General features: G+C 31.9%; 1 protein-coding gene across 3 annotated transcripts in view; it reads left to right on the plus strand.

Moving 5' to 3' along the window:
• Positions 1-17,292: 17,292 nt before the first annotated feature.
• LOC143248608 (transcriptional regulator protein Pur-beta-like) overlaps positions 17,293-24,028 on the plus strand; it is a 94,336-nt gene continuing 87,600 nt past the window's right edge. For 2 of the 3 annotated variants that reach the window (XM_076497102.1, XM_076497104.1), the window contains exon 1: positions 17,293-17,399. In XM_076497102.1, the coding sequence (XP_076353217.1) occupies positions 17,357-17,399 (43 nt within the window). In that variant the 5' untranslated portion in view covers positions 17,293-17,356. Of the gene's footprint in view, positions 17,400-23,653; positions 23,811-24,028 lie in introns of those variants that run through there. The other variant, XM_076497108.1, reaches the window with a different exon arrangement.

Raw genomic sequence — 24,028 nt, forward strand, 5'->3', positions numbered from 1 at the left:
AATGTAGTAGTCAATCCATCAACTTGGTAGGATGCTGATGATTGGCTGCCTTCCCCTGGGATCAGTTGTACAAAATTAGGGACAACGGTGGACAATTGTATCGTCGTTGCCATAGATACATTTACAATTTTATTTTAGAATTTTTCTTACCAATTAAACTTCATGCGCTTCCTTTGTTTAACATTTCCAAAGAATTCTTCCATTTACCTCTTTTGTTACTTATATCTTTCACTGTGGTGGATCCCTGGATTTCGGGTCTGAAAACGGATTCGAATCCCATGCAAAAACGCAAAGTACACAATTGCTTTTGGTTTGTATTATCGTAATAATAATGATTTGTAATAACATTTCGATTTATTAAACTATTGTCTTTCAGTTGCTCGGCGATAAAAGTCCCCTGCTGGTACGGCGGTAAGTCTACGAACTTACAACGCTAAAATCAGAGGCTGGATTCCCTTCGGTGGACTCAGCAGATAGACCGATGTAATTTTGTTATAAGCTTCATGAATTATAATGCTTAGTTCGGGGCCCAATCTTAATGGTAAGAATAACAAGTGGTTTGTCCTTAACCATTGTGATGAATTGTCCAATAGCTGTGCTCCTGCACTTCTTCCAAATTCCTGCATTTGTGTGTGTGTGTGTGTATGTTGTCTTATAGCAAAGCCACATCGGGCTATCTGCTGAGCCCAGCGAGGGGAATCGAACTCCTGATTTTAACATTGTAAATCCGAATTCCTGCACGACGCATGTTGCAAAGTCGCAGTTTCTAACCTTTTTTAACCGCGCAGCCTTGCGTATCTACATAATACAATAATTTAAAAACATTGTTATAAGGTTGTTTACATGTGGTTTCCATCGTTCTACGAGTGTTGCTTCATAAAAAACACCAAGGACCTGCCACAAATAGAACAAAACGGTTATCATGCTTAAAAGATTTGTTTGTTGTATTTAGCTCTAAGGCTATCTTCACTAACTGTTCCGAATTTAGAGGTGAGAAGCTAGAAGTAAAACAGATTATACAAATATAACACTTGTAATACATATGAGTGATCATGACGTATACTAATATAACACTTGTAATACATATGAGTGATCATGACGTATACTAATATAACACTTGTGATACATACAAGTCATTGTGACGTATACTAATATAACACTTGTGATACATACAAGTCATTGTGACGTATACTAATATAACACTTGTGATACATACAAGTAATCATGACGTATACTAATATAACGCTTGTGATACATACAAGTCATTGTGACGTATACTAATATAACACTTGTGATACATACAAGTCATTGTGACGTATACTAATATAACACTTGTGATACATACAAGTAATCATGACGTATACTAATATAACGCTTGTGATACATACAAGTCATTGTGACGTATACTAATATAACACTTGTGATACATACAAGTAATCATGACGTATACTAATATAACACTTGTGATACATGCAAGTCATCGTGACGTATACTAATATAACACTTGTGATACATACAAGTCATTGTGACGTATACTAATATAACACTTGTGATACATACAAGTAATCATGACGTATACTAATATAACACTTGTGATACATACAAGTAATCATGACGTATACTAATATAACACTTGTGATACATACAAGTAATCATGACGTAAACTAATATAAGAGTTGTGATACATACAAGTAATCATGACGTATACTAATATAACACTTGTGATACATACAAGTAATCATGACGTATACTAATATAACACTTGTGATACATACAAGTCATTGTGACGTATACTGATATAACACTTGTGATACATACAAGTAATCATGACGTATACTAATATAACACTTATGATACATACAAGTCATTGTGACGTATACTAATATAACACTTGTGATACATACAAGTAATCATGACGTATACTAATATAAGAGTTGTGATACATACAAGTCATTGTGACGTATACTAATATAACACTTGTGATACATACAAGTAATCATGACGTATACTAATATAACGCTTGTGATACATACAAGTCATTGTGACGTATACTAATATAACACTTGTGATACATACAAGTCATTGTGACGTATACTAATATAACACTTGTGATACATACAAGTAATCATGACGTATACTAATATAACGCTTGTGATACATACAAGTCATTGTGACGTATACTAATATAACACTTGTGATACATACAAGTAATCATGACGTATACTAATATAACACTTGTGATACATGCAAGTCATCGTGACGTATACTAATATAACACTTGTGATACATACAAGTCATTGTGACGTATACTAATATAACACTTGTGATACATACAAGTAATCATGACGTATACTAATATAACAGTTGTGATACATACAAGTAATCATGACGTATACTAATATAACACTTGTGATACATGCAAGTCATTGTGACGTATACTAATATAACACTTGTGATACATACAAGTAATCATGACGTATACTAATATAACAGTTGTGATACATACAAGTAATCATGACGTATACAAATATAACACTTGTGATACATACAAGTAATCATGACGTATACTAATATAACAGTTGTGATACATACAAGTAATCATGACGTATACAAATATAACACTTGTGATACATACAAGTAATCATGACGTATACTAATATAACAGTTGTGGTACATACAAGTAATCATGACGTATACTAATATAACACTTGTGATACATGCAAGTCATTGTGACGTATACTAATATAACACTTGTGATACATACAAGTAATCATGACGTATACTAATATAACAGTTGTGATACATACAAGTAATCATGACGTATACAAATATAACACTTGTGATACATACAAGTAATCATGACGTATACTAATATAACACTTGTAATACATGCAAGTCATTGTGACGTATACTAATATAACACTTGTGATACATACAAGTAATCATGACGTATACTAATATAACACTTGTGATACATGCAAGTCATTGTGACGTATACTAATATAACACTTGTGATACATACAAGTCATCGTAACTTCAACAATACGTACTTGTACATTACAGTGTCACAATGGTTCTAATAATATACTTCCACCCTGTAGTCCACATTGACATCAACAATAAACAATTGCATATTGTCGTGCGCATTAAAGAGGTAGTGTAATTATAATACATGTGCACGTTCGCAATAGCTTCAACAGGCAACAGTTGCATACGTTAGCAAGACCGTGACTTCAACAGTACTTGTCTTTCCCAGTGTGGTTTAAACACTACAAGCTTCCGTATAGTAAATATCATATGTGACAGTTGTCCTTGACGGATGTGAAAGATATGTTTATTTTAGTCATGGTTCTACTGGCACGATACGGATGTGCGTGAAAGTCGTTTCCAGTAGATGTCAGTAAAAACAGCTGTAAGTTGTTTAATAATTAAAGTGTGTTGCATTTTGTGATATTTCTTCATAAATATACTTTTAAGACATACACATGTATTGAAGTTGACAGTGTCTACACTGTACGGACAAAAGAAAACTTGTGTAAAACGTGGGATGTCCGCAAAGTTTAATCTCGAACCCAGATGCATGTTATATTCGTCATCGTGAAAAACAAAAGAACCGCAGATATAATCACTGAACACTTATCTTTGTATGAAAAACAGAACATAACATGTAGTGACAGTGTTTAAATGAACGAATATTAATTGGACAATAAGGAACTTTAAATTTATGTTTCAAAAACTTTATCCTTTTCAAATCACGATACTTCTGGTGGTAAAAATAAAACGTTACATCTTGCATTACAACAGTGGTTCACAAAATACATGTAACTGAAGTTGGTATACAAGTTACTGAACATAGCTTATGAATTTTCTGTCACTCTTTGTCGATTGTTTTGGTTTACTTTTTATTTAATACATAACAGGATGTGGATATTACAGTTTCTCTACAATAGACACAAAAATAACATGTTTATGATTGTTACCTAATAAAGATATTTTCAGACACCATTAGTTTGAACTCGTTACATATCTTCTATGTTGACGAAATGTTGTTTATCTACAGGTAAATCTTTATGAAGTGTTTATAAAGGTTCGAAATGTTGTTTATCTACAGGTAAATCTTTATGAAGTGTTTATAAAGGTATGAAATATTGTTGTTTATCTACAGGTAAATCTTTATGAAGTGTTTATAAAGGTATGAAATATTGTTGTTTATCTACAGGTAAATCTTTATGAAGTGTTTATAAAGGTATGAAATATTGTTGTTTATCTACAGGTAAATCTTTATGAAGTGTTTATAAAGGTATGAAATATTGTTGTTTATCTACAGGTAAATCTTTATGAAGTGTTTATAAAGGTATGAAATATTGTTGTTTATCTACAGGTAAATCTTTATGAAGTGTTTATAAAGGTATGAAATATTGTTGTTTATCTACAGGTAAATCTTTATGAAGTGTTTATAAAGGTATGAAATATTGTTGTTTATCTACAGGTAAATCTTTATGAAGTGTTTATAAAGGTATGAAATATTGTTGTTTATCTACAGGTAAATCTTTATGAAGTGTTTATAAAGGTATGAAATATTGTTGTTTATCTCCAGGTAAATCTTTATGAAGTGTTTATAAAGGTATGAAATATTGTTGTTTATCTACAGGTAAATCTTTATGAAGTGTTTATAAAGGTATGAAATATTGTTGTTTATCTACAGGTAAATCTTTATTAAGTGTTTATAAAGGTATGAAATATTATTGTTTATCTCCAGGTAAATCTTTATGAAGTGTTTATAAAGGTACGAAATATTATTGTTTATCTTCAGGTAAATCTTTATGAAGTGTTTATAAAGGTTCGAAATGTTGTTTATCTACAGGTAAATCTTTATGAAGTGTTTATAAAGGTACGAAATATTGTTTATCTACAGGTAAATCTTTATTAAGTGTTTATAAAGGTACGAAATATTATTGTTTATCTTCAGGTAAATCTTTATGAAGTGTTTATAAAGGTTCGAAATGTTGTTTATCTACAGGTAAATCTTTATGAAGTGTTTATAAAGGTACGAAATATTGTTTATCTACAGGTAAATCTTTATGAAGGGTTTATAAAGGTTCGGAATGTTGTTTAACTACAGGTAAATTCTTATGAAGTGTTTATGAAGGTACGAAATATTGTTGTTTATCTACAGGTAAATCTTTATGAAGTGTTTATAAAGGTACGAAATATTGTTTATCTACAGGTAAATCTTTATGAAGTGTTTATAAAGGTACGAAATATTATTGTTTATCTACAGGTAAATCTTTATGAAGTGTTTATAAAGGTTCGAAATGTTGTTTATCTACAGGTAAATCTGTATGAAGTGTTTATAAAGGTATGAAATATTGTTGTTTATCTACAGGTAAATCTTTATGAAGTGTTTATAAAGGTACGAAATATTGTTGTTTATCTTCAGGTAAATCTTTATGAAGTGTTTATAAAGGTTCGAAATGTTGTTTATCTACAGGTAAATCTTTATGAAGTGTTTATAAAGGTATGAAATATTGTTGTTTATCTACAGGTAAATCTGTATGAAGTGTTTATAAAGGTATGAAATATTATTGTTTATCTCCAGGTAAATCTTTATGAAGTGTTTATAAAGGTATGAAATATTGTTGTTTATCTACAGGTAAATCTTTATGAAGTGTTTATAAAGGTTCGAAATGTTGTTTATCTACAGGTAAATCTGTATGAAGTGTTTATAAAGGTATGAAATATTGTTGTTTATCTACAGGTAAATCTTTATGAAGTGTTTATAAAGGTATGAAATATTGTTGTTTATCTACAGGTAAATCTTTATGAAGTGTTTATAAAGGTATGAAATATTGTCGTTTATCTACAGGTAAATCTTTATGAAGTGTTTATAAAGGTATGAAATATTGTTGTTTATTTACAGGTAAATCTTTATGAAGTGTTTATAAAGGTATGAAATATTGTTGTTTATCTACAGGTAAATCTTTATGAAGTGTTTATAAAGGTATGAAATATTGTTGTTTATCTACAGGTAAATCTTTATGAAGTGTTTATAAAGGTATGAAATATTGTTGTTTATCTACAGGTAAATCTTTATTAAGTGTTTATAAAGGTATGAAATATTATTGTTTATCTCCAGGTAAATCTTTATGAAGTGTTTATAAAGGTACGAAATATTATTGTTTATCTTCAGGTAAATCTTTATGAAGTGTTTATAAAGGTTCGAAATGTTGTTTATCTACAGGTAAATCTTTATGAAGTGTTTATAAAGGTACGAAATATTGTTTATCTACAGGTAAATCTTTATTAAGTGTTTATAAAGGTACGAAATATTATTGTTTATCTTCAGGTAAATCTTTATGAAGTGTTTATAAAGGTTCGAAATGTTGTTTATCTACAGGTAAATCTTTATGAAGTGTTTATAAAGGTACGAAATATTGTTTATCTACAGGTAAATCTTTATGAAGGGTTTATAAAGGTTCGGAATGTTGTTTAACTACAGGTAAATTCTTATGAAGTGTTTATGAAGGTATGAAATATTGTTGTTTATTTACAGGTAAATCTTTATGAAGTATTTATAAAGGTACGAAATATTGTTTATCTACAGGTAAATCTTTATGAAGTATTTATAAAAGTACGAAATATTGTTGTTTATCTACAGGTAAATCTTTATGAAGTGTTTATAAAGGTACGAAATATTGTTGTTTATCTACAGGTAAATCTTTATGAAGTGTTTATAAAGGTACGAAATATTGTTTATCTACAGGTAAATCTTTATGAAGTGTTTATAAAGGCTCGAAATGTTGTTTATCTACAGGTAAATCTTTATGAAGTATTTATAAAAGTACGAAATATTGTTGTTTATCTACAGGTAAATCTTTATGAAGTGTTTATAAAGGTACGAAATATTGTTTATCTACAGGTAAATCTTTATGAAGTGTTTATAAAGGTACGAAATATTATTGTTTATCTACAGGTAAATCTTTATGAAGTGTTTATAAAGGTTCGAAATGTTGTTTATCTACAGGTAAATCTGTATGAAGTGTTTATAAAGGTATGAAATATTGTTGTTTATCTACAGGTAAATCTTTATGAAGTGTTTATAAAGGTACGAAATATTGTTGTTTATCTTCAGGTAAATCTTTATGAAGTGTTTATAAAGGTTCGAAATGTTGTTTATCTACAGGTAAATCTTTATGAAGTGTTTATAAAGGTATGAAATATTGTTGTTTATCTACAGGTAAATCTGTATGAAGTGTTTATAAAGGTATGAAATATTGTTGTTTATCTACAGGTAAATCTTTATGAAGTGTTTATAAAGGTATGAAATATTGTTGTTTATTTACAGGTAAATCTTTATGAAGTGTTTATAAAGGTATGAAATATTGTTGTTTATCTACAGGTAAATTCTTATGAAGTGTTTATAAAGGTACGAAATATTGTTGTTTATCTACAGGTAAATCTTTATGAAGTGTTTATAAAGGTACGAAATATTGTTGTTTATCTACAGGTAAATCTTTATAAAGTGTTTATAAAGGTATGAAATATTGTTGTTTATCTACAGGTAAATCTGTATGAAGTGTTTATAAAGGTATGAAATATTGTTGTTTATCTACAGGTAAATCTTTATGAAGTGTTTATAAAGGTACGAAATATTGTTGTTTATTTACAGGTAAATCTTTATGAAGTGTTTATAAAGGTATGAAATATTGTTGTTTATCTACAGGTAAATTCTTATGAAGTGTTTATAAAGGTACGAAATATTGTTGTTTATCTACAGGTAAATCTTTATGAAGTGTTTATAAAGGTACGAAATATTGTTGTTTATCTACAGGTAAATCTTTATAAAGTGTTTATAAAGGTATGAAATATTGTTGTTTATCTACAGGTAAATCTTTATAAAGTGTTTATAAAGGTATGAAATATTGTTGTTTATCTCCAGGTAAATCTTTATGAAGTGTTTATAAAGGTATGAAATATTATTGTTTATCTCCAGGTAAATCTTTATGAAGTGTTTATAAAGGTATGAAATATTGTTGTTTATCTACAGGTAAATCTTTATGAAGTGTTTATAAAGGTTCGAAATGTTGTTTATCTACAGGTAAATCTGTATGAAGTGTTTATAAAGGTATGAAATATTGTTGTTTATCTACAGGTAAATCTTTATGAAGTGTTTATAAAGGTACGAAATATTGTTGTTTATCTTCAGGTAAATCTTTATGAAGTGTTTATAAAGGTTCGAAATGTTGTTTATCTACAGGTAAATCTTTATGAAGTGTTTATAAAGGTATGAAATATTGTTGTTTATCTACAGGTAAATCTGTATGAAGTGTTTATAAAGGTATGAAATATTGTTGTTTATCTACAGGTAAATCTTTATGAAGTGTTTATAAAGGTACGAAATATTGTTGTTTATTTACAGGTAAATCTTTATGAAGTGTTTATAAAGGTATGAAATATTGTTGTTTATCTACAGGTAAATTCTTATGAAGTGTTTATAAAGGTACGAAATATTGTTGTTTATCTACAGGTAAATCTTTATGAAGTGTTTATAAAGGTACGAAATATTGTTGTTTATCTCCAGGTAAATTTTTATAAAGTATTTATAAAGGTATGAAATATTATTGTTTATCTCCAGGTAAATCTTTATGAAGTGTTTATAAAGGTATGAAATATTGTTGTTTAACTACAGGTAAATCTTTATGAAGTGTTTATAAAGGTATGAAATATTGTTGTTTATCTACAGGTAAATTCTTATGAAGTGTTTATAAAGGTATGAAATATTATTGTTTATCTACAGGTAAATCTTTATGAAGTGTTTATAAAGGTACGAAATATTGTTTATCTACAGGTAAATCTTTATGAAGTGTTTATAAAGGTATGAAATATTGTTGTTTATCTACAGGTAAATCTTTATGAAGTATTTATAAAGGTACGAAATATTTATTTTGTTAACTATGAATCTTACCAGACAAAAAGAAAAGGCCTCCCTACCTTGTTAATACCACGTGAGAGTTATGAAGCACAAACTTTGGGTGTCAAGTTGACAATAATTAGATCTTAAAGGTGGTAGTTCATCTATATAATGTATAGATATAATGTTCATCTAAATAATGTACAGTTACTTTGTTTGTATTTATAGCTTGAACTAGACTGAAGTAAATATTGTAACCAAACGTACTATTGTTTACGTGGACGATTTAGCCAATAATTGAAAGATATGTTCCAATTAAACAAGAAATCGTCAATGTGGCTACAGCCACACTTTAGCACTGGAATTAATTGATATGCGACCAGATTACTAAGATAAATGCTTAACATTGCGACCAACAGACCCTCTAACATATTTCAGTTTTGTCTTCGTGTTAAGCCTACAAAACCTTATATTATATACACCTGTTAATAGAAGGTTTGCATTCAAAATAAAATAACTTCAAAATATTTCACGGAATTCTAGGTTTGGTTCATTTTCTAATGATTTTATTTCCATAAAAACACCACCAGTCTTAATATCTTGTTGCCAGCACATAGATGACTCCCACGATACATACACAGCTCTTAGGGTTAAAGGGTTCCCAAACCTTGCCTCTAATTTTAAAATGGTTATAAGAGATTTGAAGTAACTTTTGTTTAATAAACTTATCGGACTGTTTCACAATAGATTAACATTGTTTTTAGAATAACTTACATCTCTCTTTTTCTTTCTTTTTTGTGTGGTAGACATTAAACAAATGAGCAAAAGAAAGTCAAATTATATATAAAATAATTTTCTGATTACTGTATTGCCCGTAAGTAACGGCTCCGGACTGTTACAAACTAGAAAAGGGGTGAACACTTATTTTACACTTGTGATGTGTTAATTTCAATGCTGTTAAGTGTGTGTGTTAGTTTTTCTTTGTTTTCAGATCAAAATCACGATATACAAATGGATTATATGTTGGATTGCTATTGTTATTACACAACACAAGCTTTATATAAATATCAGGGGGATAATTAGAGAAGGAATTTTGAGTAAGAACAATATGGTGTTCACTTTATATAAATATCAGGGGGATAATTAGAGAAGGAATTTTGAGTAAGAACAATACGGTGTTCACTTTATCCGTTTAATTATAAAATATGCTACTTAATGTCCAGACTTTGTGGTGATGAGAAACCCACTGCAGTAAAAATGTATTCTCAAAACGGCTGGTATGTATTAAAACTTTTAATATACATACCAGCCGTTTTGAGAAATCAATATCTAGACTTTAACCATAACTTTTTTCGAACATCTGCTTTCAGGTCTTAACGTTACTTTGAAACTTTTTAAGCATATATTTGTTAAGATTGAATGAAACGTAGATGTTTCGTTTTTCACTAAATACTCATAAAACTCAGTATATGGCTGTGTAAAACATGTTTTGACCATACGGCTGTGTAAAACATGTTTTGACCATACTGTAAAACATGTTTTGACCATACGGCTGTGTAAAACATGTTTTGACCATACGGCTGTGTAAAACATGTTTTGACCATACGGCTGTGTACAACATGTTTTGACCATACGGCTGTGTAAAACATGTTTTGACCATATAGCTGTGTACAACATGTTTTGACCATACGGCTGTGTAAAACATGTTTGACTCTTGCCACAGCCTTAACCAACTTCACATTCAGACGTGGGTTTTTCACCACACACAGACGGAACTCTCGACAACGGTTGCCGGCAGGAGGTGCGTGTTAACACTCCTACGAAAGTGGGGCCTAATAGGCCCCAGAGCAACTGAAGGTTATTAATATTAAGCTAATAATTTTGTATTTAAATGAAATTGCCATTTAAATCCATTAATGAATGGATTAACGAGATTCCCACTGTCCCTATCTACTATCTAGCGAAACCACAGCCAGGGGAACGGGCTTGGAGAAATCAGGACTAGAAACGTCTTTTCGTAGGAGTGTTAAGGCAACAAGCAAGTCAAGCATTTGTGACAGGCCCAGCATAGCCAGGTGGTTAAGGCGTTCGACTCGTAATCTAGGGGTCGCGGGTTCGACACCCGTCACACCAACGTAGTTGCTTTTTTTTTAGCAGGGGCATTATAATGTTACGATCAATCCTACGATGCGTTGGTAAAGAGTTGGCGATGGGTGGTTATGACTAGCTGCCTTCTCTCTAGTCTTACACTACTAAATTAAGGAAGGCTAGCACAGATAGTCCTTGTGTAGCTTTGCGCGAAATTCAAAAACAAAACAAACATTCGTGACTTGTATGACTGGATAGCTTCAAGTATTTGTCGTAAAACTGGGACGTCTTGTATGTTCTGAGAACTTTTCTTGGGACGAAATGCTATGAAACTGGACTGTCCGAGCAAAACCGGGATATCCAGTCACTCTAGCCGTTCATTACCAACAGTGTCAGCCTCTCCTACTTGTTTTCCCTATGATTGCCGCTACAAATACCAATCTTTGATTTATTAGTGTCTGTAGCTATTTGATATTACTTTGTGAAACTCAGGACTTGCGGAAAGCCAGCATACGGATATATTAATTTGATATTTTAAGTTGATAAATAAATGAAATAATAGTATTATTCACGGATTCTGTTATTGTGTTGTCAACATTCAATATTTGTTAAAATGATTATTTATAAATCTTATTTCAAATTAGGGATTTTACTTTCAGGGGTAAAATGTTTTATTTTCCCAAAAATGGTTTTGTATTGTTTTTGAATTTCGCGCAAAGCTGCACGAGGGCTATCTGCGCTAGCCGTCCTTAACTTAGCAGTGTAAGACTAGATGGAAGGCAGCTAGTCATCACCACCCACCGTCAACTCTTGGGTTACTCTTTTACCAGCGAATAGTTGGAGTGATCGTAACATTATAACGCCTCCACGGCTGATAGGGCGAGCATGTTTGGTGTGACGGGGATTCGAACCCGCGACCCTAGGATTACGAGTCGAGTTCCTCACTCACCTGGCCATGCCAGGCCTAATGCAAAGATAAAAACCGCCTCTTTCACCTGGCCATGTCAGGCCTAATGCAAACATAAAACCGCCTCAATCACCTGGCCGGGTCAGGCCTAATGATAAAAACCAGTTTGTTTTAGAAAATTTTAAAAAAGGGCGTATTCTTCCATCGCCACCTTTCTTAAATTATCTCAAACTTTATTGTTTCTTTGTTTTGAATTTTGCGCAAAGCTACACAAAAGCTATTTGTGCTTGCCGTCCCTAATTTAGCAGTATAAGACTAGAGAGAGAACTAGTCATCACCACCCACCACCAACTCTTGGGCTATTCTTTTCCAACGACTAGTGGGATTGATAGTAACATTATAACGTCCCCACGGTTGAAATGGCGAGCTTAATTGGTGTAATGGGGATTCAGAACCCGCGACTCTCAGATTACTCGACGAGTGCCCCAACCACCTGGCCATGCCGGGCCTCTCAAACTTTTAAGTCTTTAGTCAATATATACTTTACATTTGCTGTGATAATAAATAAATAAACTGTTAACAGTATGCCATAACTTACTCAACTCTTTATATTGGAAATTTAGGCTTCTGTTCAGAAGTAGTTACAATATATCCGTCTTATTCATAAATTTCATACAAGCAAATAATATTTTCATTTCTCACTGTGGAAAAATCGTATATAATAAGGTGAATCAGAGGGCTTATAACGCTAAAAATCGGTTTCCATGCCTCTAGTGGGGAGAAGATATATAACCCATTGTGTAGCTTTTCGCTTACTTTGTAACAAACACGTGTCATTCGCTTAATTTTATTAAAATGTACACAGCACCTTGAGATGTCTTAACAGTCCTTCCAGAGTAAGGCAGTTTTTGTTTTGCTAAACGTTAGTAGGAAAGAACCTCCGAGCAATCGTTGTTACACCACGTTCTTAAATATCGAATACAGCAATTATGTCCTCACACATGAGGTGTCAAAAGCAGGTGGTCCTTCTGTGTCAGTTTTAGTGTTTGTTTCGGAACTACGCCAGATCTTTCCGAGGTAATCGTCCTAATTTTGAACTGATAAACCAGAGGTAAGGCAAGTAGTCAACAGCACTCGCCGTCACCTCTTGAGCTACTCTTCTCAGATCGAATAGTGGGATTTGACCGTCACGCTTATAACACACCCATTCCTCAGAAGTGCGAAGTGCGATTTGTTTTTGGTGGTAACGGGATGCGAACTCGAAATCCGCAGGTTCATAGTCCGGCACGCTAACCACTGAGTCACCAATGGTTCGCTTTGTGCAATACATTACTCGATGTTTTAAACAACAAATTCCACAAAACCAAACTTAAATAGGAAGACGGTTCATGTAATTTTGATTTTGATGTTACGGTTTGTCTCGTGACTTTACTGAGTTATTATTTAGAGCTTTTTTACACTGTAACACGAGTTATTTTTACCTCCCACTCCAAGTGGAACAGCAGTGGACATATAACATTAGAAACCGGGTTTCAATACCCGTGGTGGGCAGAGTACAGATAGCCCAATATGTATCTTTGTGATTAATTACAATATTTTTAATGAGAAAAAAATATGTGAATATAACAAATAACTTAGAAAAATATGAAATGAATTCAGTATTTTTTTTTTTCTGGAGATGTTGGTCCCTCGGTGGGTCAACGGTAAATTTACAGGCGTACAACGCTAAAATTCGGAGTTCTATACAGTGAACATAACGCACGTAGCTCACAAAAATAATTTGTGAGCCATCAACTACACAACTACATATACAAATTGTTGTTAACCCTAAATATTTTCGAGCACAATAAAGAACTATAAATCTACATAGTTGTATGCAAATAAACATATTAGTAATTAAAAACTGGGTTAACTCAAATTTTTTTACACATTTTTCTTGATTTGTCCACTGCAGCTCAAAATTAGAGCTGGCTAAACATAGCATTTCATAGCTATACCCTAGGAAGCAACAGATATATATGAAATGCTAATTGTTTACATATTTCTTGTTTCAAGACGCAATAGATTAATTAAAAGAAACGTAGTAAAGCCAATTTCAGCAATTAACTTTTCATAGCAATTACAATTTTAGGCCTATTGGTTTTTAATATTTCGCCGGCTTTTGGCATTTAAACTGTGACTTTCGACAACAGTCTCGTACACAGAATATTTTGAGGGTGGTCTAATTTCTGAGATCAAAAACCAAGACATATTGTGTGAAGCACAGTCAACATGCTGATGCTACAGGGGTCTGAGGGCATTTCCTCCACAGAAAATGTATAATAAATTGGGGCTATTAGATTAAAAGTGGAACCAGTTAAACAATTGTATGACTGGTCAGATAAAATCTACAAACAACCAATACAATATGAACAAATAAATAATCATTATATTGTAACACTGCACGAGGAACTTAACATAAAGTACTGTACTACCTACATACAGAGTGGTGATTAATTGGTAAATTATATTAGTGATTTTAACAACTCTGTATAGCTATTTCAGTCATTGGCTATCATACACGTACGGGTATACACTGCTAAAATAGCATGCCCATTCTTGTGGGATTACTTTTATGTAAATAACTTTCATACAGTTATTTTTTTTATTTCGCGCAAAGCTACACGAGGGCCATCTGCACTCTTCGTACCCAATTTAGCAGTGAAAGACAAGGACTGAAATAGCTAATCGTAACCAACAACTTTTAGACTACTCTTTTACCAACGAATAGGGAAATTGACTGTTACATGATAACGCCTCCATAATTGAAAGTGCTAGCATGTTTGATGTGACGGGGATTCGACCCCGTGACCATCAGAGCGTGAATTGAGTACTCTAACCATCTGGCTATGATGCGCCATGCAGTTTCAGTGTTGATAGCAGTTTCATAATGTATTAAAGCTAAAGCAGTCGATCTTTCTTCGCTTTGTCTGATATCACAGATAGAAGACTCTTGTGTGAGTTTTGAACCTGTCTGATATCACAGATAGAAGACTCTTGTGTGAGTTTTGAACCTGTCTGATATCACAGATAGAAGATTTGTGTGAGTTTTGAACCTGTCTGATATCACAGATAGAAGACTTGTGTGAGTTTTGAACCTGTCTGATATCACAGATTGAAGACTTGTATGTGAGTTTTGAACCTGTGTGATATCACAGATAGAAGACTTGTGTGAGTTTTGAACCTGTCTCATATCACAGATAGAAGACTTGTGAGTGAGTTTTGAACCTGTGTGATATCACAGATAGAAGACTTGTGTGAGTTTTGAACCTGTGTGATATCACAGATAGAAGACTCGTGTGAGTTTTGAACCTGTCTGATATCACAGATAGAAGACTTGTGTGAGTTTTGAACCTGTCTGATATCACAGATAGAAGACTTGTGAGTGAGTTTTGAACCTGTGTGATATCACAGATAGAAGACTTGTGAGTGAGTTTTGAACCTGTGTGATATCACAGATAGAAGACTTGTGTGAGTTTTGAACCTGTCTGATATCACAGATAGAGACTTGTGTGAGTTTTAATTCCACAATTTTCTGAATTGATGCTGTTTGCTTTACACGTGTACCAAATATGAAGGAAAGATTTTTTATAATGTTCCCTGTTGAATATTTAGTACTGTGTGGAATGTTGTACATTTCAATTGGGATATTTAAACATGTCGATATATATATATATATATTAGATCTAGACTGCGTGATTGTGCGTTCAGCAATAAAAACCGTATAGTGGCAGTTTTTAAAGTGAAATTATTACAGACTGTATTGTAATAAAGAGCAGAGAAGAATACTTACTGTAAACAATCCGATCTACAAAAGCCCGACAGCAGCAATATTCCTTCAGACTATTCTAACTTCTTCGAACTCCAACCTCATTGCGTACGCGCGTGAAAACGTATCATTTGTGTTTGTCTAAACCATCATCAAGAGCCATTGGAAAAAGCCATAAACGAATATAGTTACTAATAAACGCGTAAATATGTGGCCTTAGATATATATATATTTCCATGGCTTCATCCATTGACACAACGGAATGTCTGCACAATAGGTAGAACACGGGTAGCCCATTGTGCACCCTTATGCTAAATTTGAAACGACAGCATCTATGAACATATATTTTGTTATGTGAATTGTATCATGATAAACCTAATTTGAAAATTATATACATAATTTTAAATTATTGAAATATATATATATATATACATTGCAAATTAGTTTGCAATTACAGACACGACTTAAAAAACGAGAAGAGATGGAAACGCAATGATCGACCACTGCAAGTTTGTACGCGTTCGAGAATAAGAAGTTGTTGTTGTTGTTTTGAATTAAACACAAAGCTACACAATGGGCTATCTGTCCTCTGCCCACCACGAATATCGAAAGCCGGTTTTTAGCGTTGTAAGCCCGCAGACGTACCGCTGAGCCACTGGGGAGCAAATAAGAAGTCATAACAGAAGTTGTTATTAAAATAAAACATACTTATTGTAGTAATGTTATTATTTAGTATCGTTGCATAATTAAGCTTGGGTTCACAATAACCACCACACTTCCCCAGTGGCTCAGCGGTATGTCTGTGGACTTACAACGCTAAAAACCGGGTTTCGATACCCGTGGTGGGCAGACCACAGATAGCCCATTGTGTAGCTTTGTGCCTAATCAAAACATCAACAGGTTCACAATAGTACGTTTAAGAAAAAAAAACACATTATACACAGCCTTTTATGTTTGACAATATTCTGCCATTAAAATGGTTTTTGTGTGTTTTATGTTATTTCTAGAACCATCCACAATTTGTGGCTCGTTTATGCATGCGAAAAAAAGAAAATTAGTATAGGTAAGACGCATTAAAAAACATAATACACTTAGTAAGGTAAAATTATTCATGGAAGATTGACTATTTTTAGCATGCTTCGCAACGAAGAAATTACAAACTGCACTTTGGGGTCATAAGTGTATTAATTAGAGGAAGGCCAAATCTCATTATTCGGTGAGGTAACAGAAGTTCAAGAGCTGGCGGTGGATGGCGTTGATTTAATTTCAAACGTACGAATGAAGTAGAACAGAAAAAGTAATTTTGCAAAAAAGTGGCAAAATTACTATAAATAAAAATTAGTAATCATGTGAGATATTCATGACTTTTGAAACTAAGACTGTACTAACAGTATTATTACTCCAATTTATAAGCATGTTAAACATTTCAGGGTTTAAAAAGTGCATAATATTTGGTGCGTTTTTAAGCTCCATTTTCAAATCAGGCCTTTGGAAATGCTGACTAGGAAGTGGTGTTATCAATAATAAATCATTGGAATTACGCATGTGGACTCTGTTACCGCGTTATGTGATTGGCCAAGCTGTAAGACCCACTTACAGGTCTGAGAACGAGACTACGAAGTAGTTGTAGAAGACGATCATCATGTCGGATCGTGAGAGTGGAGATGATTTGGGTCAAGCTCAAAGTATGTATGGTATGCTCAGAGTTGAGTGAGAATATTTGCCAGAAATTAAATTTCTTTGATGTGCATTGATAAAAAGTGGCAAATTTGGATTAAAATAATTCACATGTATTATTTAGAGTTATTTTTCAACATGATTCGTGAATTTTATACTAAGTATGGCGTGACGTTAGTTTCTTGACTACTGTAGGCCTATCGTGTTTAGGTAGAATGTAACACTAAAAAGTAAAATAAAGTATAAGGTAATTTGTAAATGTTTTTTTTTATCTTCTTACGTACAGAAATTAAGTTTCAATGGCAGGAAGGTATTTTAATTTTTTCACACTGAAATCTGTTCAGGTATGAAATAAAATGTAAAATGAAATGTTTGAATTACTTCGGATGGAACGTTTTACTTCGATGTCTAGCGATCGTGCTTCCCTCTCGCGTCCAAGATCGAAGGTTTATGCATAACGCGAAATATTACCGGCCTTTTTATATGGAGTGCGACTAGTTTATTTTTCATGGGTGATGAACTAACTGTTCAATATATATTTCAGCAGGTTATAATGTTGAAGGTTATAGTTACCCTCTGATAGTTTCGACTTTAGTATTGCTAAAAAGTTAAATTTTCAGGTTCAAAATCAACGTGTACCATATCTCTACAGACTAACCATAAATGTGTGATTTATATCTTATGACGTTTTTATTCTTAAGTTACATTTTCTAAAACGTTTGTACCATCAGTAGTTTATTATAAAGACAGAGATTTAGTAACTTTTCACTAAATGTCTATTAAATCAACCTAATGAAAAAAACAATTTCATTACAAAACTAGTTTTATGTAGATATCTAAAATATAGATTCCTTCTATGAAAACAATTTAAAATGCTTGAATAATTTTGATCAAATATATGACAGTGAAGGTGACCTGGAGAAAGAAATTTTGTTTCATGATTTCACCCTCAGTATTTCTATGTTTAGTGACAATATCATCTAGTTCCATGTTTTCTAAACTAATAACATTTTTGTTTGATGTAAAATGGTTGAACATTTTTTTTTTAGATATGGTATTTCTTTTCATATAAAATTTATTTGGTAAACTTCAAGAAGTAATATATTAATTAGAATATCTAATTACTAATAAAAAAATTTAGTGTGTGAAATTTTCAGAGAAATTGAGGAGGCGGTCCCTCCATTTTTTATTTTTTAAATGATTTATTTGAAAAAAAGTTTCCACCCCTCTTTTCCTTGAGAGTTCCTTGCTAGTACAGTGGTAGGTTTACAGATTTATAATGCTAAAATAAGGGGTTCTGTTCCCCTAGGTGGACTAGGCAGATGGCTGGCGTGGCTGTGCCATATGAAAACATGCACACACCTTTTCCTCGAGTGTTACTTGTTTTCAAAGGGCCCATGTCAAACACAATTCTGTTTCGTGTTTCTCCAGAACAGAATTTATGAGAAATAAAGGAAAAAGGGTAAAAATTAATCAACTTTTTATTCAGAAGTCTCATTTGTTTCTTTATTACAACAAATCTAAAGAGGAAAATATTGCTCCCAAAAAGTGGGATGAGGTTGCTTTAAAGACGACGACAACGACTAGGGATGTTTAATGTGTTTGTTTTGTTTACTTATCCAGGCAGAGGATGTTTTGAAATGACTCTATTTTTGGAGTACAGATTACATTCTTGAGGTTAATTTTAAGTGGAAGTACTTGGTGATATTTTTATAAATTGTCAACCAAGCTTATATTTACCAGTTAGTAAAAACAGTAATGAAAATATTAATATTTATTTACCAGTAATAATTCTCTGTTGTTCAGTAATGAAAGCCCACTCATGGGAATGTTCTAAACTTAAGTATATTACTACTGAAGCTACGGATATTTTGTGTTACACTTACAACACGTGTGAAAGAAAATACAAAAATATTACTTGTGAGGAATACAAATAGAGTAAGACCTTGCTTAGCATTAATTCACTTTAAATGAATTCATTAGAAAGATCGTGTCCTCAAGGGTTCCTCCCCATAACGGAGAAAGGAAATTGTGAAAACCAGTAACTCTTTTGACAGTACTGTTTTATACTAATGGTGGTAGTGCACGAAATTTTTATTAAATAAAATAGCATTACCAAAGAGCGTAGACTAATAACATATAAAAGCAACAGTTAACATAATTACTATGGACATCATATCTTAGATATGTAATATTAAAAATATGTTGTCTAGGTATGTAGAATTCTTTTCTCTGGTTTTCATCCTCTGTGTGTAGTATATATTTGTAGCACTGTTTAAGCAATATTCTAGATGTCATATCTTGTAATATGTAAAATATTTGTAACCCTAATGGGTAACATCAGTTACATCTTATCCTTCATTATAACATTCAAAATATTTCTGTTTGCTGTGGTAGTCAACAGCATGTACTCTAGTATCATTATCTTCTACGTGCAATATTTAAAGTACTTGTGACCAGGGTAAGTAATAATTATCCTGTGCTCTAGATGGACGTTGTACTTTGCCATGTGTAGAATGTTTGCGTGTCCGGCTGATGCAGTCTTTTAATTGCAGTTAAAGTGAAAAAAGCAGTGTATAAAAGTTTGTTTTTAGATTAGGGTATATATTAAGTTGAGTATTTCATAACAAAGTTATGTTTTCATGTCTAAGAAAAATTTAAATGCTGTTAGAGGAGATAGTCCTATTATTTGGGCCAAAAAATAAAACTACATTTGTCATCATCTTTGGAACCTCTGTTGTGTTACTTGCAATTGTTGTTTCTTTGAATCTAATTTTATAGTAAACTTGATAATGAAAAAGTTGCTCTAAATTCTATTACTTGTTAGAAAGTGGATTATGTTTACTGTCTTGCAGGTAACTGAAACTTTCTGCAGGTTGCAATGACCTTTGACCTTTTTCTTAATTGAAGACCGTAATAAAATAACTATGTATTTCAGATTTTTACATTTAGTAATATTCTGATGAACAGCATCAAATAGTAAGTATTTATCTCTAATAGTTTTGGTAACATATAAAAAAATTTACTTCTATTGAGGAGAAAGATATTTTATTACCACTTACATACTTAAAAGGTATATATTTATTTTTTTCACTGTTAATTGTTTGAAGTCTACCCCATGAATTCACTTAAGTTTACTAAAACTTTATTTCTGTAACATTTTCTGATCTTAATTTGTATTAATTTGTCATCAAATTTAATATGAATAAAAACCTTAAAACTCCTCCATAATACTAATAATGCCACTCACATCTCTGTGGAATTGACTCCTATTATCTTGTGTCACTGTCAAAAGAACGTTTGCATCTGCAGCAATTCTTGAATGAAATTACCACCTTGTTATTTATTTGTGTATACTGGACTAATCTGTAATTGAATCATCTTGGACTACAACATGAAGGTAACAAATCCTACATGTTTTATAAACTCTGTGAGCATTCACGTATTAACCATTGGTTCATCCTTTCCTTGGCACTGCTTGCCTTCAGACTTTTTTCATCACAAAATACTGAATTTTTGTGCTTATTATTTTAAACTTTCAGTTTGTTTGAAATGTAGTTTCTTACTTTTTTATTTTGAGAAAAAATGTTTTGAATATTCCACTTGTAACTTTTGATTCATGTTGTTATTTTTCTTATATTAGTTTAATTTCTTCTTTTAATTAGATTATGAAATTTTTGGACACATGTTCCAGGGCCTTTGGTATTATTTCCCTTTAAGTACTATTCTATATCTTTTAACCCGATTATGGGTTTTGATAATCTCATATTTTGTCAGTGTCATGGTTACAAGGGCCCAGGTGTACATACCAGAGCTAAGTGACTTTTGTGGGTCAGCTTGGCCATGAATTCATGTTTTTAAAACCTCCCAAGGTCCTGACACTTTATAGAAGAGGTATCTTTGTGTCACTGAAGGCACTCTTAACGGCTAGTGATGTTACTACTGTTGTACACCGAGTAGTCATCTTAATTTAGCATTCTCAACCTTCTACTGCTTTAGAGTAATGGTAATGGGTATTAGTGAAAGTATTATTTAAATATACTCTAATTGGTGTAATAGCACAAGTCTGTGTTAAAGTATTTCACTCATCTTATGACTAATAGTTGGGTATTACCAGATAAGTTGTTATGTAAGGTATGCTATAAAAGTGTAATGTTGATTAGCCCTTTTTGTGTGTTGCAAATATTTAATAGTGAGTAGACAGATTGTGGGTACACATTTCTTGGTACTTCTGCAGTTGTTCACTAGACTACTAAACCTTTGTGAACTGTATTTTCTGCCTTTTTACAGTTAGAGAGGTTAAACAAATACTGATTTCTTTTTATAACTGAAATAAGTAAGTATCAAAACAAGGTAACCGATTTTGATGTTAGGAAATATACTGAGATGCAATGCTGCCATCTGTTGGAAAGATGAAAAAATATACTAATTTTAGTCATAACTTGAATACTGACAAATGTTAACCAGGTCAACACAAGTCTTCATTGCAATGATACTCTAATAATTAGTTAACTTCATATTTGACTGTAGATTTAATTTATATAATAGCTATTCAATGGCTGAGATTCCTTACCTTCATTGTGTATATGCAGTATTAGCCATATACGTGTACATACAAAATGTTTAAAACAATGCAGTTGTTATTAAAACAACTTGCAATTGTACATTCATGAAGCTACAAGATCTGTAACATTACAGATTATAAGGTTAAAAGAGTGCTTGTCTAAACAGTTGAAAGAAGGCTTAGTATGACTTAAACCATAGTTTTTTTTAATGATTTCACAATATGAACTGTGGCGATACATCCATAATAAAAGTTTAATTTAAAGCCAAACAATATGAGCGTCTCAGTGGTTTGTACAAATTTTTGTGCAGCTTTGTTATATTATACTGGTTTTAAATATTTTATACAGAATCACCAGTAGTTGTGTATTTTAAACTTTTGTTTGTTAAGTTTAATGTGCATTTAACCAGTTTGTGTTCTCTCTGTATTTAACACATGTTCTCTGAGTTTTATGTAGTTTTTCTGAAAGTGGTCTGTGGTTTCCATATGCATCTTGTGAACATGTTTTTGTTATAGTTTCTTTGAGTTAAAGAATGTAATAAGAAAACAACAGACATTGTTAAATTAATATTATTATGAAGGTACTAAATTCACACAATGTTCTCATGTGCTTTAGAATGCCATTGCAAATGGCTGATTTTGAGTTATGGCTCTAGAAAAGCTCTTGAATTTTCAAAAAAATAAGAGAGATAACTTGGTTATTGCAATTGTTTGATTTACTGTTCCAAATCTCAAGTTTCAGGAGATGCAAGACTTAGCAGTTTCTGTTACAAAATACAACTATAGTCCTTCATCACTGGACTTTAAGTGTCATGAAAATTTGAGCATGGGATTTTAGTATGTAAACTATGTATGAATCTTGTTTGATGGAAGCTCTGACCTTGAGTAAGGTGTAAAAGCTACAAATGACAATGACCTGTGTTTTGAAAATGTAATCTAATGGTTTACTAATTATTTTTGTCTGTTATAATTTTCAGTTATGTTGTTAAATAGTTGTTTTTTCTCATTTTAATATGAATTTTTATTGGAATGCACTGTCTGTTAGAAAGCTTTGAATATGTTAATTGCACACACACACACTGTTTTTTATTATAATTATATTATTTTTGTATCTTTATACACTGTTATATTTTAGACTTCTACAGTAAGTTTAAACTTAAATATGTACAGTGTGTTTCCAAAGGTTTTTTTTTCTCACCTTGTATGTGATACAAAGATTTTCCAAGCACAGCATTCTGGTAATTTTTTTCTTCCTTCTTTTGCTACAATGAATTTTAACAAATACTTGAATATATAATTGCTGTCTGGCAGTTTGTTTATCCAGACACCTTAACCTGTATGTTAACTAATTTGTGAAGACTTAAAACTGAAGCAAAGGTCACTGTTTGTATTGTAAACAAGTTCTTAGGAATAAGTCTGTATTAAGTATTTCACTCCTCTTATGACTTTAGTAGTTGGGTATTACCAGACATGTTTTTATGTAAGGTATGCTATAAAAGTGTAATGTTGACTAGCACTGTTTTGTATCTCAAATTTTTAACAGTGACTAGACAGATTATGGGTACACATTTCTTAGTATTCCTACAGTTGTTGTTTACTAGACTGCTAAATCTTTGTGACCTCTGTGAATGAGGCAGTCAGACAGTGAAAGTATGTCTAGTCATGCATTGATTCATTGTCTGTTTATTTCTCTGATAGTCTGTAGAATACAGCATGAATTAATCTGGAATATTAACCACCAGATGGAGTAAGCCAATAAAAGGAAGGAAACAAAAACCCAGATCTCACATTTTGGTAACAGTCATTGCTGGTATTGTTTTCTATCATCTTTAGAAGGTAATTCTCTTATCCAGAGGTAGGTGGGAGTCCTGAAACTGTCTATATTGCAAATGCATCTGTATTATTCAGAAAGGTTTTACATTTTGTACAGAAATACAGCTTTCTTGTGAGAGTTAACTTGTTGGTCAGGATTAATTGAAAACGTTCATTTACTTTAGTATTTTGAAATCAAACAGTGCTGCAGAAACCATCAATTTTATTAGGAATACGTAAGTAGTAACACACTAAACTTAT

This window comes from Tachypleus tridentatus, chromosome 4 (genome assembly GCF_004210375.1).
Source record: "Tachypleus tridentatus isolate NWPU-2018 chromosome 4, ASM421037v1, whole genome shotgun sequence".
NCBI lineage: Eukaryota > Metazoa > Arthropoda > Merostomata > Xiphosura > Limulidae > Tachypleus > Tachypleus tridentatus.